The 18,483-nt window shown below is 25.9% G+C and overlaps 1 protein-coding gene across 1 annotated transcript in view; it reads left to right on the forward strand.

Moving 5' to 3' along the window:
* Positions 1 to 18,483, forward strand: part of LOC100198644 (glutamate-gated chloride channel) — a 60,251-nt gene that overhangs the window by 14,664 nt on the left and 27,104 nt on the right. Inside the window, exon 4 of the mRNA XM_065801332.1 lies at positions 13,820 to 13,887. Coding sequence (XP_065657404.1) covers positions 13,820 to 13,887 — 68 coding nt within the window. The remainder of the gene's footprint in view (positions 1 to 13,819; positions 13,888 to 18,483) is intronic.

Consider the following 18,483-nt stretch of genomic DNA (forward strand, 5'->3'; position numbering starts at 1 on the left):
TGTGTGTGTGTGTACATACAGGCCTTATTTTAAATAAAAATTTTAATTTATTTACTATATTTATTTAAAGTTTATTAATTTATTATTTTGTTATTTAAATTATATTGCTGTATATATCCTTTATTAAAAAATAATCGGTGCGATTTAACTTGCGTTTTAGAAAAAAAAGTTTAACTTATGTTTTGTGCAAATTTTTGATGCAGCAGTTTATTTAAAATTTAATTTCGAGCAAAAAAAAATGTTTAAAAACCGAAAAACAGTTGCGATAAAAATAAGCTGATTTTTTTTAAGAATAAATAAAATTTAAAATTTGAACAATGTTTAGTAATATTTTTGAATAAATTTGACAGTTAAGTTAAACCCTAGCATTAACTTTAATTATTATAAACTTAAATATATTTTTTAAATCCAAATTAAATTATAGATTTTTAAAATTTAAACTAAATTATATATTTTTTTTCATAATAAAATTATATATTTTTATTAAATTAGTTTTGAATTAAATCATATATTTTTTATCAGAATTTAATTATATTATTATGATCTTCAAGCTTAAAGTATTAGAGTTTTTCAAGCAAAAAAATCAATTATTACAATAAAATAAAAACAAAATAAAAATAAAATTTGAGTTTTATTTGAGTTTTTTTCATTAGTAGATAATGCTTTTATCTAACATAATTGTCATTCAAACTTTTGTAACAAATGTTTTTACATAATCATCATTCAAAAGTTTATGTGGTTTTTTTTAAATTAATTACTTCATTTATCTTAACACTTCTAGAATAATTTAAAAGTTAAAAAATGGTAAAAAATCACTTAAACAAAATTGCTTACTGCTTTAGTAAAATCGCTTTAGGCATACGTAAATCACTCTAAGTGTAACGCTTTAAAACAATGCCTGATATACATATATATATATATATATATATATATATATATATATATATATATATATATATATATATATATATATATATATATATATATATATATATATATATATATATATATATATATATTTATATACTAGCTGACCTGACCTGTAAAAGTATGTATCTTTGTTAGTCTATTCTGCACCACCCTTTTTTATAGTTTTTCCTTATATATCCCAGCTTTCTGGACTCGTAAAATACGGGTCTTTACCAAACCTACCATTTCTATATTTATCTATTCCACATCGATCATTTTTCTACCTTTTCTTTATTTACTCCAATATTTTTTAGTAAAATAATTCATTCTTAATAATTGCTTTAAGAACTAAAAAATGCACATATGTAGAGCTTATAAGAGATTTATAATTAGGTTTGTTTTTCTCCTAACTGCATATCATTGATATCTCAGTGGTTTAGTGCACTGTCATCAGTGTCGTTTTGGGGTGTTTAAGACCTTGCCATAACGTAACAATTTTTGAAATTTTTGAATCTTGCTTATATATTTATTGCAAAAAAATAACAATATAACAAAAAAGATTTCTAATTACTGAAATAAAATTTTAGTAATTAGAAATCTTTTAAGTTTTTTCATTTTATAGATATATTATACATGATTATTTCGTATACTGCCTACAAACTCAACATATGCTAAAGACATTTTTACTTACAGATATTTGTACACTATACAAATGGCAAAACTAAGAAGATCTTAGACCATTAAAAACTATAGACACAGACTTAGCTATAAAACGCTAATCCAAGCCAAAACAATTTTGTGCAGTGATGTCAGTTTATGGCAGAAAAAACTTTATACATCAAGTTTGCTTCTACATTTATCGTACATTTTTTGATTAATTTTAATTATAGTGCATACAATCGCACAAAAAGATAAAAAACTGGTACAGATATATCATTTCACGGATAAGATTTGTATTTATTGCAATTGTGATAAATAAATAGTTTTAAAGAAATAAAATAGTAATTACTCTATTTAGTCTTTTATTAGAATGTATCCCTATGTATCTATATATTTTTAATAAAAGGAATTTTCCTAAAAAATTTAAATAAAATCTTATTTCTAGTTTTTTTTTTTTTCTAGTTTTAAAAATTTCTTGTTTTAGTTTTTTTGTCACAAAGTGGCATCACATATGCAAAAAGTTTTTGACTTTAACGATTTACGAAAAAGTTGCTTCTGATGTTCTAAGAAAAAAATGACATTTTAGTAACCAGAAATTATCGAGAGAGGGTCAAATCTAAAATTGAAGTTTCAAATTTTCCTCTTAGATAAAACTATATGTTTGGTGTTTTTGCAATCTTGTCAACCTTTTTAAATACAGTAACAAATACAAAAATTCGAAACCAAATAGTTTAAGCAAAAAAGACTTCTAATTATATGAAAAGTTTTTTTATATTACACATAATCCTGTATAAAATGTTATATAAGTGGATTTTTTTACATTTGCATATTACGTGTTTATACATAAGCGCAACTTTATTCCTATGCAAAGCTGCACTTATTTAGAGAACCTGCTTGAAGAGTGTTGAAATGCAATCAGTATAAGACTTTATAAAATGATTTGTTTTTCAACTACATGCATAAATTTGATAGATCAGTGGTTTAATGCAATGTCTTCGGTTTCATTTTGCAAGGGTTCAAATCTGCTTCTTAACCAATATATTTTCTATTTTTTCAATCTGGCCATACATATTTATAGCAAAAAAGTGAATAAGCAAAAATAACTTGTCATTGTTAAAATGGACCGTCTTAGTAAAGAAAATTTTTTTTCTTTATCAAGTTTCAGATCATTATTTTTTTTTCAGGCTATCTGCAGTTTATTAAGACTAATTACCTGAGCACATTAATATAGTAAGTATCTCAATCATGACACATATGCAACAAATTTCTCCCGATGTTTTGATGTTTTTGAAATTTTAAGCTTTTTTAAAAATCCTTTCATTTGTTATATACAATATAAAACACCAGTGTCAGTCGCCAGTGGTAGGATTTGAACCATGGCTTTTTCGTTCAGAAGCTCTGCGAGCTAACCACTCGGCCACACTGACATGCTGACTAAAGAAAATTTTAAAACTATATAATGAATAAAAGACTTTATAAAACGGAAATAAATACTATAGATCAAAATAAAGGAGATGTTGCTTGAATAAAACTTGATATATGTTTTAGTATGTTTTAACATTACTTAATTTGAGGTTTACATAAGTTAGATATTTGCTTACACTTTCTTTCATGTTTTCTTATAACAAAAAGTGCTGTGACTCTTTCTCGCCACTACCTTGATTGCAATGGCTGCCAAGAGTTCACTGTCAAACATACTCGAAGAGGTACTAATATTACTAAAACTGCTACTACTACTAATACTACTAAAACTATTAGGTTCCGGCAAAAATATGTAGAGGTATATATGTTTATATATAATGAAAGAGTTCTTGCATATTTGAGTCATTTTTCCTTATAGAGCTAAGTGTAGACTAGAAATAGCGTAAATAAAAGTAATATATTACATCAATAGAACTTTACACAATATTGAATTAATAATAAACAAAGAATTTTAAAAGAATTCTCTTAAACAAAAAGAGTTTTATTTAATGAGTTAGCAGATGATAAGAATAAAATTTCTTCAATAAAAATTGTTAAACTATTTTAAATTCCTCTAAAACTATATTTTACATTCCTTCAACATTAGATTTAAATTTTAAAAATCATATCTATATTAAAGTCTTTTAATTAAAAATTTTTTTTATAAATTTTGTTTTTTTAAAAAATTTACAGGTGCAATTAAATACTTTTTTTTATGACCTAATAAAATTTTTTGAATAAATGTCACATAAACGATATTAAAAGATTTAAATATTCCAAAATAATTTTTTTTTTTTGCTTAAAGTAAAACTTGCTGAACTCAAAATGTAAAACTGAATGCAAAACTTGCAGAATGCATTTTGTGTGTAAAATGCGAGCTGTGTAATGCTAATTAAATGCTTAACAAGGCCCGTCGAAGTATTTTTTTGACAAATTTAGTTCTATTACTTTATCTCTAAATCACTAAAATTTGTAAAAAAATAAAAATAAAATAGTATTTTTGTTTAAATATAGAACTTTTGAGGAAGAATTTTTTTTTTAAATACATTTAAACACTCGTACAATTTTCTTTTGTTCATTTCAATTAATAAAAGAATTTTAGGAAAACAAACTATGGCACTGTGACTTTCAAAATATTTAAGTATTATTTTAGAGTTGCTTTTCTTATACTAAATAAAAATTAACAACTAGAACTGCAGATAAAAATCAATAGTTGTCCTTTTGGTCAACTTTATTGTATCAAAAGAATATTTTTTTCGAGATCAAATCTTCAGAGATTTATCAACCAGCCATGAGTATTTCCAGTATTCTGAGAAACCTGAAATAATCTTTTTCTAACCATATAAAAAGCCTCACTTAATAAAAATTTTAAAACTTCTACTTCTGAATTTTTTTTTTAAGCCTTCGTATGAATATGTAAAATAAAAAATGTTGACAATCAGCTTTGTTTACTCTTTTATTGATAGTTCTTTGCCAATGTTTGGAATGTTACTAAAAGTAATGTTCCAAAATATAAATTATATTAAAATATATAAATTATGTTAGTGTATTCTCCAAACAGAGTACTCAATGTTCTTAAAGAACAGAGCAATAATAAATTAGTAAAAACACTTATCTAATTTTTTCTTTCTTCTGCACAGTGTTTCTCCATCAGTAGGTTCATCAGGAATAGAATAAAAAATAGTAAAAAATAATAGAATAAAAAATCAGAATTAATTTCAGAATTAAAAAAAAGACATGAAAATAAGTTCCTTTTAAAAAACTATAAAAACAAATGACCAGTCCAAATTTATCCAAATTCTAAAGAATTCTTTTAGTGAATTTTTAATAATCCCCACCATGTTTCACAGTTGGTAACACACATTGTTTTATTATCCTTTGAATGACTTTTTTTAGACAATCTTCTGTTGAAACAAAAACTTCGAAACTTCGGCTCATCTGTCCAAAGAACATGTTTCCAGTCATTGATGGTTCATTTTTCGTGTAGTTTTGCCCACTTGCATCTTTATTTTATATTTTGGTGCCAAAGGAAAGGTCTCCTCACAGCTATTCTGCCACCAAGTCCTGCTTCAATCAATAATAATAAGTCCTAAACCCTACTTCAACCAATTTAAACACATAGTTTGCTAACTTTATGACTTTTCTCAAAGTATTTAAATCAAAATACTTTTATAACGGGTGGCCCAAGATAAATAGCATAGGTAGTATTTTTATTATATTTTTGTTATTTTTTTAGCTAGAACAGTGAATTTTTTTTTAAAAGATTTTATATTAAATTCTCTATAAATATGTCTTGATGGGTTTGTTTTATGGTTTTTAATTTTATTTGTAGATAATGAAATCTAAAGATTTGCAAAAGCTTGTACTTTCTAAATACCAAAATGGTGATGGTCCATCAAAAATATTTGCTGATATTAAGGGTGTCATTGGGTTTCGTACAATAAATCGGTGGTGTCAAATGATAAGAGATACAGGCTCTATCGAGTTGAAATGTCTATCAGTTCGAACAAATGCAAACATTCAAAAAATCAGAAGTCGTCTGAAACGTAAATAGAGGATTTCATCTCAAAAATTTGCTAATGAGCTCAATATCTCCAGAACCAGTGTTCAAAGAATACTTCAAAAGGATCTCAATTTGCAGGCATACAAACACAAAGTTGAACACTGCTTACAAATGGTCAAAAGTCAAGAGAATTAAATTTGCAAATCGGATAAAAAACCATTTTGAAAAGAACAAACACTGAAAATTCTGTTTTCAGATGAAAAATTTTTTGATTTAAATGGTATGTACAATGCCCAAAGTGATGGCATATGGTCCACTAATCGTAATGAAGCTGATAAAGATGGTGGTATTAAACAGAAACAAAAATTCCTTCAAAAGGTAATGGTTTGGTTGGGAGCTTGTTCAAAAGGTGTTACACCACTGGTTATTTTGGACAAAGATACAGTAAATCATGACTGGTATATAAAAAAAGTGTTGCCAGTGGCCTTGAAATATGGAAATGAGATGTTTGGTGATGATTGGACATTTCAACAAGATGGAGCAACCTCACATACGCATCATTTAACTCAACAATGGTGTCATGATAATTTTCCTGCTTTTATTGACAAAAACCACTGGCCTCCAAATTCCCCCGATCTCAATCCTTTAGATTACTCAATACGGGATGAACTCGTTCACCAAATGAAATGGAATAAAATTAAATCAAAATTAACATTAATTCAAGAACTTAAACGAGCTGTAAAAAACATTAGAGTAAATGTAGCTTTAGAAAGTTGTACTAGTTGGACCAATCGCTTATATCGTATGTCAAAAAATAATGGAGACTATTTACATTAAATAAATCATGTCATTTTGTAGAGAATTTAATAATAAATCTTATAAAAAAAAATTCACTGTTCTAGCTTAAAAAATAACAAAGTTATAATAAAAATACTTCCTATGCCATTTATCTTGGGCCACTCGTTATTACCTAAATTATCTAATAAGGCAAAAATAAAAAATAATTAAATTAAAGCATTTTATTAAAATGTTGATGTCATACGAATAATTATGGGCGGTAGTGTATATATATATAACATATACCAGGTTGTTTGTTAAGTTTTGTCATTCAATAACAAACACATGACTTTGTTCTTTGAAATACAGTTTATTATTCAATAAAATCTCCTTGAACTTCAATACACTTGTTCCAAATTTATGGACTCCATCCGTGATGACTCCAAGGAACTTAAGGACTCCATTCCTGAATCCAGGAATTTAAGGACTCCATCCCTGAATCCAGGATCTCTCCAATCCAGGATCCATCTTATCCAGGATCATCTCCATCCCGGAATCCAGGACTTTAAAGACTCCATCCCTGAATTCAGGGCTTTGAGGACTATTTCAAATTATAAACATAGAGTTAACTAAAATTTCTAAATGGTTTAAATTAAAAAAACTTACTCCTAATATTAAAAAAAAACAAAATGGTCTCATCTACACTACAAAATCATCGTCTACAAAGTGAATTGCCTGCTCTTTTTATAGATTACATGCAAATTAAAAGAGTAACAGCTACAAATTTATTAGGGGTTTTTATTGACGAATATCTGACATGGAAAAGATACATTAAATCTTATCCTCTAAAGTTACTGAAAGTATAGGAATACTATTCAAAATAAGAAGCATTCTAAATAAGCATACTTTAATTTAGCTTTACCACTCTTTTATTCATTGCCATCTAAAATATGCGTATGCGGCTTGGGATAGTATTATCAAAAGTAAATTAGAATCACTTTATCGCCAATAGAAACATATTTCGCGACTTATTAATTTTAAACATTGTTTTTATCATGCTAAGCCTCATATAAATGAAATAAATATCATTAATATATATCTACTTAATATTTTTAATTTATTGTGTTTTATGTTTAAATGTAAAACTCACACATCTCCGATTTTTTTTGACAATTTATATTCTTTAAAAGTTAAAACTAATTACAATTTGCGTAATAAAAATTTTATTCTTCAACCAGTTTTCAAAAGTAACTTTGGCAAATTTTGTATTTCATTTAGAGAAGCATTTTTATGGTACTACAAAGTAGTATTGAAACTTTTTCAAGAGTGAAACTCTTTCTTATTTAAAAGAAAATTGAAAAAATTTTTTTTTTGAATTGAATTGAAAATTTTGAACAATTTAACAATTGAAAACTATTTTATTATTAATACTCTTAAGAAATCTTTTATTGCAATTTATATATATGAAATCTTTTATCTTGACTTGTATATATATTTACTTTCTTTACTTAACTTTTGTTTTTGTAATATATACTCAAGATGCTTATGTATTATTTAAGGTACATCTTATATTTTATACTAACAAGTACTTATATCTTAATTATACATGTAAATGTTTACTTTGTGCATTCAAATCTTATTTTGTAAATTTGACTGGTTTATGTATTATTTTGTTTGTACAACAAATATTATGTATCTATCTGTTATGTTCAAGTGATTTATATGTATAATAGCAATAAGTTTGTATTGGTATATACTATTAATGTGTATTACAAGGGTTGAATTAAGTGATCGCGAAATGCAAAATCTGGAAAAAAATCTGGTCGTTTTAAATTTTAGTTTATGCAAAATCGTGTTCTTTGTTTTCATTGGGCAAATCAACTTAAATTTGTTAGCAAAAAAGTTATAAAAAATAAAACAATAAACTTATGACTAAAAAACCAATAACACTCTTGTAACTAACTACATTATAAATACTGCACTAATATAAATATACTGCATAATAACATTATTATAGTGTTATTACTTTTATAATGCTCTTATATAGCTTTAAAAATTCATTCTTTGTTCAAACAACATAAATAATCCCAAATTTTAATTAAAGAAAATAGCATCTAGAATGATAGAGTATTCAAATAATATTTAAAACTTATTAAGGAACTTAAACTACTTTATAAAAATGTGCCATATAAAAAGTTTAGCATTATAAAAAACGTTACCAATGGTCCATAAAAAAGCAAGTTAATTTTAAAATCAGCCAATAAAATTTTTTTATTGGTTGATTTTAAAATTAACTCACGTTTTTATGGGCTATTGCTATATAAAAGTAATAACAGTATTATATTTTTTATTACTTTTATAATGCAATTAGTGACTAGAGTGTTATTACTTTAGTAGTCGTAATTTTATTGTTTTGTTTTTTATAACTTTTTCGCTAACAAACATAATTTGCTCCTTGAAAACAAAGTACATGGGTTTCCATAAACTAAAATTTTGAAAACCAGGTATTTTTCCAGATTTTGCAAATTGTAATTGCTTAATTCAACCCTTGTATTAGTTATATGCAAGTTTATTTGTATGTGCGTGTATTTGCATGTACAAATATATATGTATATATATATATATATATATATATATATATATATATATATATATATATATATATATATATATGTATACGTGTATATGTATATTTGTATGTGTAAGTATATATATTTATATGTTTATATATTTGTAAATAATTATATATGTATTTATAGGTGAATATTTATATATACATATATATATATATATATATATATATATATATATATATATATATATATATATATATATATATATATATACATATATATATATATATATATATATATATATATATATATATATATATATATATATATATATATATATATATATATATATATACATATATATATATATATATATATATATATATATATATATATATATATATATATATATATATATATATATATATATATATATATATATATTATAAAACTATTATTTTTTTCATTTAAAATCTGCTTAGGCGGTTCTCAATGACAAGGTATTACAATCTACAGCGAATATCCGTGTTGTTTCGTAAAGTTAACAAAATTTGTAATTCTTGCTATTTGTGTTTTATGTTTTTCATTCATTCTTTTATTTTAGAATTTACTTTGAATAAATATAAAGAACAAAAAAAGACAAAAAAACAACGTATATAAAGCCTTCCTGAGAAGCACGTATGGTTGCATTTCTTGTTAGTCCACGCCTTGTTAGTCCACGCCTAATGTAATTTTTTTAGACAACTTGACCACATTTTTATATAGCAAGTGTTTTAAGAATTTGCGGAAAGATAAAGCTATAAGAAACTAAGAACAAAACAGCAATACTCAAAGAAAAGAACCGAAGACTATACGAAATAGAAAGTCTAAATGAAATAAGCTAATATAAAAATTGGATTTTAAAAAAAGAAAATTGTTTTCAAAAAATTATTATACCAAAATATTTTACTGTTTTTGTTGATTTCCAATACCAAAATTGATACAATCAAGGAAAAAAGTAGATAAGAATATAACGAAAATAAAAATATTTTTTGATATACAATTTTTTTGCGATTATTTTCAATTTTTAACATTTGTTTCTCAAATATTTTTGCTAAACTTGTTTTTATCAATGCACAGGAAAGAAAACTAATTGCTATTTATTTGTAAAAAAAAAAAAAAATTTAACAAGTTTTTCATGTAAAAAAATGTAAAAGTCATTAATACTAATATTTAAATATAAAATATTTGGTTGTTTTCAATACCCCCATTGAAATAGTCTGCACTTTTGTAGGGTTATCCAAATTATGCATCTAAACCCAATAGTTTATTTCCTGATAAACTACTGTTATTGACAATGCTCCAAAAGCTTGTGGGCTAGTGCATTGTTAATTTACTGAACTTTTTTAACGTAATGTTTAGAAGCCTATTTAAAACTTTTTTTTTAAGTTTTTAAACACACTTTTTTAAACAAAGCATTTGTTATGTTCATTATCTCTAGTAATTCGTATTAACATTAAAAATTGGGCAATATAAAAGAAACAATTTCAGACATACATCAAATACAGTAAATACATTTATTAAAGAAACCATGTTATTCTTTTATTTAACTTATTCCGTCATTACAAAATTTATTAATCAAATAATATATTTTACAAATAAATAACAATTTATTTTCTTATCTTCCTATTATATAAGTAATGAGAACGAAATGTTAAATATAGCAAAAACGTTTTTAAAAGAGAATTGACGTACAAAACGAATAAGCGTAAGAAAAAAAATTAACAAAATTTCTCAAAGTTCTAGTGTACATAGCAAATTAGTTTCTTAATTATATGGACTGATAAGTTGCATATCAAAACTTTCAATTGTTGTTCAATTGTTATAAAATGCTTTATTCAACAATGGCTCTAAAAAAAAGAATACAAAAGTTGTATAAAAATTTTATTATATTATTTTTTTTTATATTTACTTTTTTTAATTATTAAATTTTCTAGTTTATTTAATTAAACTTGATATTTCGTTACAATTTTGTTTCCTTTTTTTAGGATTTTTTTTCTTAGTAGATAAGTTTAGCTTTTTGCCGCATATTATTAAAACGCTTTATAAGTAAAAAAATGTGAACTGGCGTGGTCAGTTAGTCTAAAAAAATTTCCAGGAAGGCTTGTAAATGTATATATTTACAGGATTAACTAGTTTATGAATAGTATGTGAAGATTTTGTTATGGCCAAAATGTTAAACAAATTTTGATAGTTTTTATTTTTTGACCATTTAGAAATTCAACCATAAACAATTGCTCCCTCATTTAAAAGATCAGTTACATAATTTAAAGCGGTGCTTTAAATTATGTAGCTGATGTAATTTGATTTTTAACGATGTAAATATGTTTATTTAGTAAAGTTACATTTAGTCATGTTCCACTTTTCCATTATGCAACAAAATCTCTGTATATATAATATAGAAAGTAAATTGTATGGTTTAAAGGAAAATATAAATAAAGACTTACAAATAATTTAAAAGTTTTGCATATTATTTATAAGAATGTAGTTAATAAATAAATAAAAATTTTTACATTTTAAAAATGCCATAAAGGTAAGTTCGTATATTTCATTGTGTGGATATAAGTGAAGTACCTGTTTAAATATAAATTGACTTAAAATGCATTTCCATACTATCAACAAGTTTGTAACACAATACTCACTTATTCAGTTTGATCATTCACAATAATCCTAATGACCAAACTAGCTAAATGAACTTTTAATTTTTTTTATCATAATATTCAATATTCAATCTGTAATGTTGTAGATAATATTAGTGTATGTTTTTGTTTTGCCATAAATTAAATGTTATATTATTTTCGAGTAAATCTTTATACAATGAATACAGATTACAATGAATTAGCCATACAAGTACTATTACTTTAGTTATATGACTTAATTCGCTTTAAACAAAAAATTCAAATATTTAAAGCAAAATATAATGTTAAAATCGTTGTGTGCACTGTCACGCTTGATTTTTTTTTGTCAATAAGTTAAACAATAGATTTTCCAAACCAGTTAAGTCTATGTTAACTATGGTTTAATTAGCCAGTTTAAAACTATGGTTTAATTAGCCAGCCAAAAACAGTTAACTATGGTTTAATTAGCCAGACCTGTCTGCATTGACAGTAAAATCAATTAAAACATATTCCATCAAACATTTACTATAAACAAGATGGAGCACCTCTACACCTGCACAAATATCATAATTTTTCATAATTTTTATCTAAACATAAGGCTAATGTAGTCTGATGACACCATCAAAATTGCACTCAATATTTTTTTTAGTGTTGTTTTTGTGTTCATTTATAATTGTTGGTTTTTCTATATATTTTTGTTTGTGTTTATGATTATAACCTGATAAATTAAGCGTAGTCTTGCAAAAAAATATGCTGTGCAGAAAATATCCTAAAACAGGAATAAGAGTTCCTGAAGTTGTTTCTCTTTAACACCAAAGACTAGGAGTAAGAAAACAGAAGACTTAAATAACTGTAAATTATATGAGTTAGGAAAGCGTGAATATAGGAGAGAATTCTAAAACATTTATGTTTTAAGGAAAAAGCTAGATAAAAGTTTTTTGAACATAAGAAAACAGTGACAGTAAATAAATGAACTGCACAAAAAATTTCTGAACTATTTATTAAGCACTTGGAGAGTATTGGTAAAAATAAATTTAATAAATAAGAATTAAACATTAGTAAGAAAGTATTCGAGAGTCTATCTGAAGAGTACTTTTGTAAAACCATGACAAGAATGCTTTCCAGAACACAAGCTGCAGAAGAGCTTAAATGAAAAAAAACTTGATCAACACAGGGTGATCAGGGAGATCGTGGAAAAAGTCAGGAATATCTGCAGAAAAATTCATGAATAATTAGGGAAATTAAATTAAATTTTGAAATAATCAGGGAGAAATCAGGGAAAATGGCTCTTCATCAAACTTACGTAACTTAACTAAGAAGTATATCATACATGTAATATAAAATTTTATTTGGCAGTTTTATGAACTTCTCAGTTTTAAGTACATTAAATGAAAAATAGGTAGTGAATCAGGGAAACATTATGTCCAAATATAGTTTTACCTGTTTCTCTGGGATGACAGGTAAAGTGTGATTATTAGCATCAAGAAAATAATTTAAAAAAAGTTAATTGCAAACAGTTATGCTTTATTCTTAGAAAAGGTAATATTATTGTCTATTTATGATTGTCAATGGCACCGTTAAAGATTTTTTTAACAAGTCTCTAGAACTTATCTTTTGAGATAAAATACAAGGTTTGATGATAATCTGAAAATGTTGGACCTTTGCATCAGGCTATGTCTATTTGCATTGATTACTTGTAATAGTAAATGACTTTTGTTCTCAAGACAGTTGTTCTTGCAAACAAGATGTTACAAGAATGCAATGCTTACAACTGAAAATCAGTTGAAAACATAAAAGTTAAGTGCTGCTTATGATTGTTATGTATATTTCTATTATTTAGATTTTTTCTGTAGTTTCTTATAACTTACTTACAATTTTTGTTAACTTTTTACTTTTTATTTATTTTATGTATTGTTTAGCATAATTTAACATTGTATTTGCTGTCAAAGTTATGTACTTTTTATATATAAGATTTTACCTAATTATAAATTAGGCAAAGTTAGACATTGTTAATACATGTACATCTACATTAGTGCACTTTTTAATAAGTAAGCATCTTAAATTTTATCGAAATAAATTATATCAGTTGCAGTTGAAATACTATTAGATGTATACCTGTGACAGAAGTCCCAGGTGTCATTAATTACACTCTTAACTTTTTTGCTCAGTATTGGTTGAAAATAAACAGTTTCAGTGTTTAGAACAGTGTTAGGAAGTGTGAAGGAAACCATTATAAATAAATTATAAAACATAAAGCTTTAAAAATAATTTTGTTTTAGATAAAGCAGTTGATATTAAGACAAGTATTGTGATGAACAATATGTTACCTCTAGAAGACACCCCGCAGGTATTTTTGTTTCTGTATTTTCTAATCAAGTAATATATGACATTCTGAAGTATTGCAGCCTTTAAATTTTTTTTTTTTCTTAGGTAATATTTTTCTATAACTGTAACAGATATCTTTTGTGTATGATAAATATAAGAGTAAATATCTATGTATAATTGATAGTTGAATATGAATTGATATAATAATTGAATATTAATTGGTCATGTATGGGTCACTCCTGAAAGCTAGCAATGTTCTGTCACCCCTAATTTTTTCTTTCAAGTTAATACTATTTTTACTTTTAACCGGTACAAATAATAAATTTACAGTTTATGCAATGTTAAACTGATCGAAACCAATCCAAAATAGTATTTTCAGTTAATAAATAATTTTCTACAGACTGTGGCAAATCATATCCATGAAATGTCACCAACCAGACCTTTTGCTAATCCTAAGTAGTTCAATCCTTCATGGTAGTACTTTACTTTTATTTTCATACATAATAAATAATCAAAAATACAATAAAATTAGAGTTTGACATATTTTCCTCAAAACATATTTTTAAAGTAACTTATATGTGATTGAAGCTCATTTCACCAGCTCAAGTGTCGTCTCTGTGGATAGAGTTGTTAATTTCAATAAAATGCTGTAGGAGGCAGCAGTAGTACTCTCTGTTGCTGTCCTAGCCATTTTTATTAATGAGTAAAAGTTAAAGGATAGTTTGGTGGAGTTGTTTAGTTTTGAGATGCGTTGAAGTTTTAAGAGTTGAATTTGTTAGTGTCTTCAATCTTTCATGTCTGTGGAGTACATGAAGCAACAGGCGTAACACCTGTGAAACGGGAGTGACAACAAATAACAATTTTACTTGTATGTGGATTTTTTAACGCCTATTTATAGCACTTAGCATTTTTAGCATTTAAAACTCTGCTCATTCAGCCAATTAACTACCAAATAGCTAAATTTTTTTCTTTACTTACAGTTTACAAAGATGGGAAAGAAAAAACTAGAGAGTTGAAAAAACTAAGCATGAGGAAGGCAAGGGAGAAGATAAAAGCTAAAAACCCAGACAAGCGGAAAGATAGAAAAAGAAAAAAAGGAACATGAAAGAAAATTCCTGAACTTTCAGAAAGGGATAAAAGATCAGTAAGAATACTATTGAAAATTTGTCTACACCACCTGAATTCCAACCGTAGATATTCCTATCAATAATGAACTAGGAATTAATGTACTTCCTGGTCCCAGTCAGAAATCTAGTTGCAGAAAAAGCAGTGAGCTAAAAATTCGTAGAAAATATAGAGATGATTTTGAAGAAAAAAATCTGAAAATTGGAAAAAAAATTGTTAAAGCAAAGAGGTGATAAATACAAAATAAAATTTTACACACTGTGGTCTGCAAAAGATAATACTTCTCGAAAGGTGGTTAAAAAATAATCAGTGGTACAAAATGCTCAAAGAAATAAAAAAAAGCTTGCTTTTTAGCGAAGTGTTAAAGATACAAATACAAAAATACAATCAAATTTTTCTACTGAGAGATGTATTAACAAAAAAAAGGATTTTGCAAGGGTATTAAGCGGAAAGATCATAAAGGAATACAGACTTTGAAGAAGCCTCAACAATCTTACTTCTAGATATATCTTACCGCGCAACTTGAATCAGCCCTCAAATGTACTGAAACAACAAAACCTAAAGAAGTAGAGGATTTTTTTAAAAAAGATAGTTTTAAAAGGCTTACTGCTGGGGAAAAAGAAACAATAACAAGAAGCATACTAAAAAAACAAAAAACAATATTGAATGACACAATATCAAATCCGTTGCAAAATTAGCATCTACTAAGGTTGCATCTCTTTATTGAGCTTGACATTTTCTTACTCTGGATTGTATTCTCTATCTCTATAAATCTCAAATCCGGCCTTGTATGAAATACTGTTGCCATATCTGGGGTCGAGCTTCTAATGATGCCCTTTCTCTTTTAGACAAGGTACAAAAATGCATTGTAAACATAGTTGGACTTGCTCTTGCAGCCAACCTCCAACCATTATCACATCGTCGTAATGTTGCTTCTCTTTCTCTTTTTAACAAATACTATAATGGGCACTGCTCTTAAGAGCTAGTTTCTCTTGTGTCATCTACTAAAATTCATTTTTGTGTTACTCGTCATTTAATTAAGTCTCATCCTTTTTCTGTGACTGTTCCTAAGTGCTCCAAAAACTCTTATTCGTCTAGTTTTTTTCCTCAAACATCAGTTATATGGAATTCGCTTCCTTTATCTTGCTTTCCTGATTCATATAATTTGCAATCCTTTAAGTCGTCCGTCAATCGTTATCTTGCTCTACAATCTTCATCTTTTCTCTTGCAGTAACTTTAACTCTAATTAGTAGTTGCTTGCAGCCTTGTTGGAAGCGAAGATGTTTAAAAAAAAATTTATGCAATTTTATTATAAATAAAAGCAATTTGTTATTATACAGTATTGTGAAAAAGTTAAGAACCACAAAAAAAAACAAATCATAATTTATTTTTATTTTTAAATTTTTTTTTAACCGAATATATTTTTCTGGTAAAAAGAATAATAATAATAAATTTTAATAAATAGACAAACAAAATAAAAAATAATAATAGTGATAAAAACTTTTAAACAAATATAAAAAATGTATTTAAAGTTTTATAGGTAATTTCTATTTTAAAAAAATTGTGAAAAAGTTAAGAACCACAGAATAAAAAACGATAATTTTTACCACCTAATACCGCGTAATTCTACCATGAATTTTTAAGCACTCATTTATACGATTTGGCATTGAGTCTATTAAATTCTCTAAAATATGTTTGGGAACATTTCCAAGTATTGCTGGTAAAATATTGCGCAACTCCTCAAGGCTCCTTGGTGCTTTCTTGGCAATCTCTTTATCAAGCCAACTCCAAAGATTTTCAATGCAATTTAGATCTGGGCTATTTGGTGGCCAAGTTAGACGCTCAATATTTTTACTTTCGAACCATTCAGAGACAATTTTAGCCCTGTGACATGGTGCATTGTCTTGCTGAAAAATGAACGGAACGCTTTGCTCAAGTGCATCAATTGACGGTAACAAGTTGTTATTTAAAATATCGACATAATAAGTAGAGTTAAGTCGACCATCAAATAATTTAAACATACCGAGACCATAATATGTCATGCAGCACCATATTCCAACCGACCCGCTACCTTGTTTTGTTCTTTGAACGATACAATCGTGATTATATTTTTCTGAAGGCTGCCTGCGAATCATAATTTGGTTTTTTCGGTTATCAACCTCGATATTCATCTCATCACTGAACATTACTGTCCTCCATTTTTGTTTAGACCATTCTTTGACACTTTGGCAAAATTCTTTTCGCTTTTTTATATGTCGTTTGGTAAGTCGCGGTTTTAGAACAGCTTTTTTCTATAACATATTGTTAGCTAATAGTTTCCTACGCACAAGTGATGCCGAGGCTTGACGTCCATTTGAAAGCTTCCATTCCCTTCTTAATTCATGCGACGACATGGTTCGATTTTTCTTTGCCAACCTGATTAAAAGACGATCATCATTGGGTGTCGTCAAACGCGGTCTTCCAGAACGATGGCGATCAACGTAAGATTTCGTCTCTTTGAATCTTTTGATGATTGTTAGCACCGAACTATGTGATCGCTTTACTATTCTTCCAATTTCGCGAGCGGATTTACCTTCCTGGTGAAAATGCACCACTTTTACACGATCTTCATAGGTAATAGTTTTTCGGCTCATTTTTTCAAAAGGAAAGAATTTTTTTTTGTTTGAAATTAAATACTTTTTTTAAAAGTATTTAAAAAAATTAATTTTTTTCAAATGTTTTTATTGGTTTATAACTCAGGTCATTAAAAGAATATTTTAAAAAAAAGGGAAAAATAAATTTAAAAAGACGTTTCCGCCGCATTTAGCACAAAAAATTCTTTGTGGTTCTTAACTTTTTCACATAAAAAATATAAAAAAAATTAACACATAATATTTAATCCTTATTTTTTATAGGTTCTATTAACTAACTTTCAAAAAAAAAAAATTTTTCTTTTTTCTCATGCTATATTTAATATGTTTGAAAAAAAAAGACTATTTTATTATCTATAGAATAAAAATTAATTAAATTTATTTGAAAAAATTTTTTTTTTTTTAATTAGTGGTTCTTAACTTTTTCACAATACTGTAATATAAAAATTATAATATAAAAATAATATTATAATTATAATATAAAAACAATTTGTTTTGCTGATTAAAAAAAAGAATAAAAAATCATAAAATAAATAAATATTAAAATATCAAAATCAATTAATATCTAAAATTTCATTATAATCCAAGTTATTTGAAACGTTTCTTCATATGTAAGTTGCTTCACCTAAATGACTAAATAGCCTCACCTGTCCTAATATAAAATCAGATTAATTTCATGATCAGGACAAGTTTAACATTAAACATTTTATAAATATTTTATTATTTATAACTTTATAGTAATATGCTTTTAGAAATTTTGTTTAGTTTGCTGTTAAGAGTAACATTTGTACAACATTTTCTTAACAATTTTGCTAAAGTACAAATTCCTATATATTCAATGCAGGTTTGAATATATAGGAATT

The sequence above is a fragment of the Hydra vulgaris genome, chromosome 07 (genome assembly GCF_038396675.1).
Source record: "Hydra vulgaris chromosome 07, alternate assembly HydraT2T_AEP".
Lineage (NCBI taxonomy): Eukaryota > Metazoa > Cnidaria > Hydrozoa > Anthoathecata > Hydridae > Hydra > Hydra vulgaris.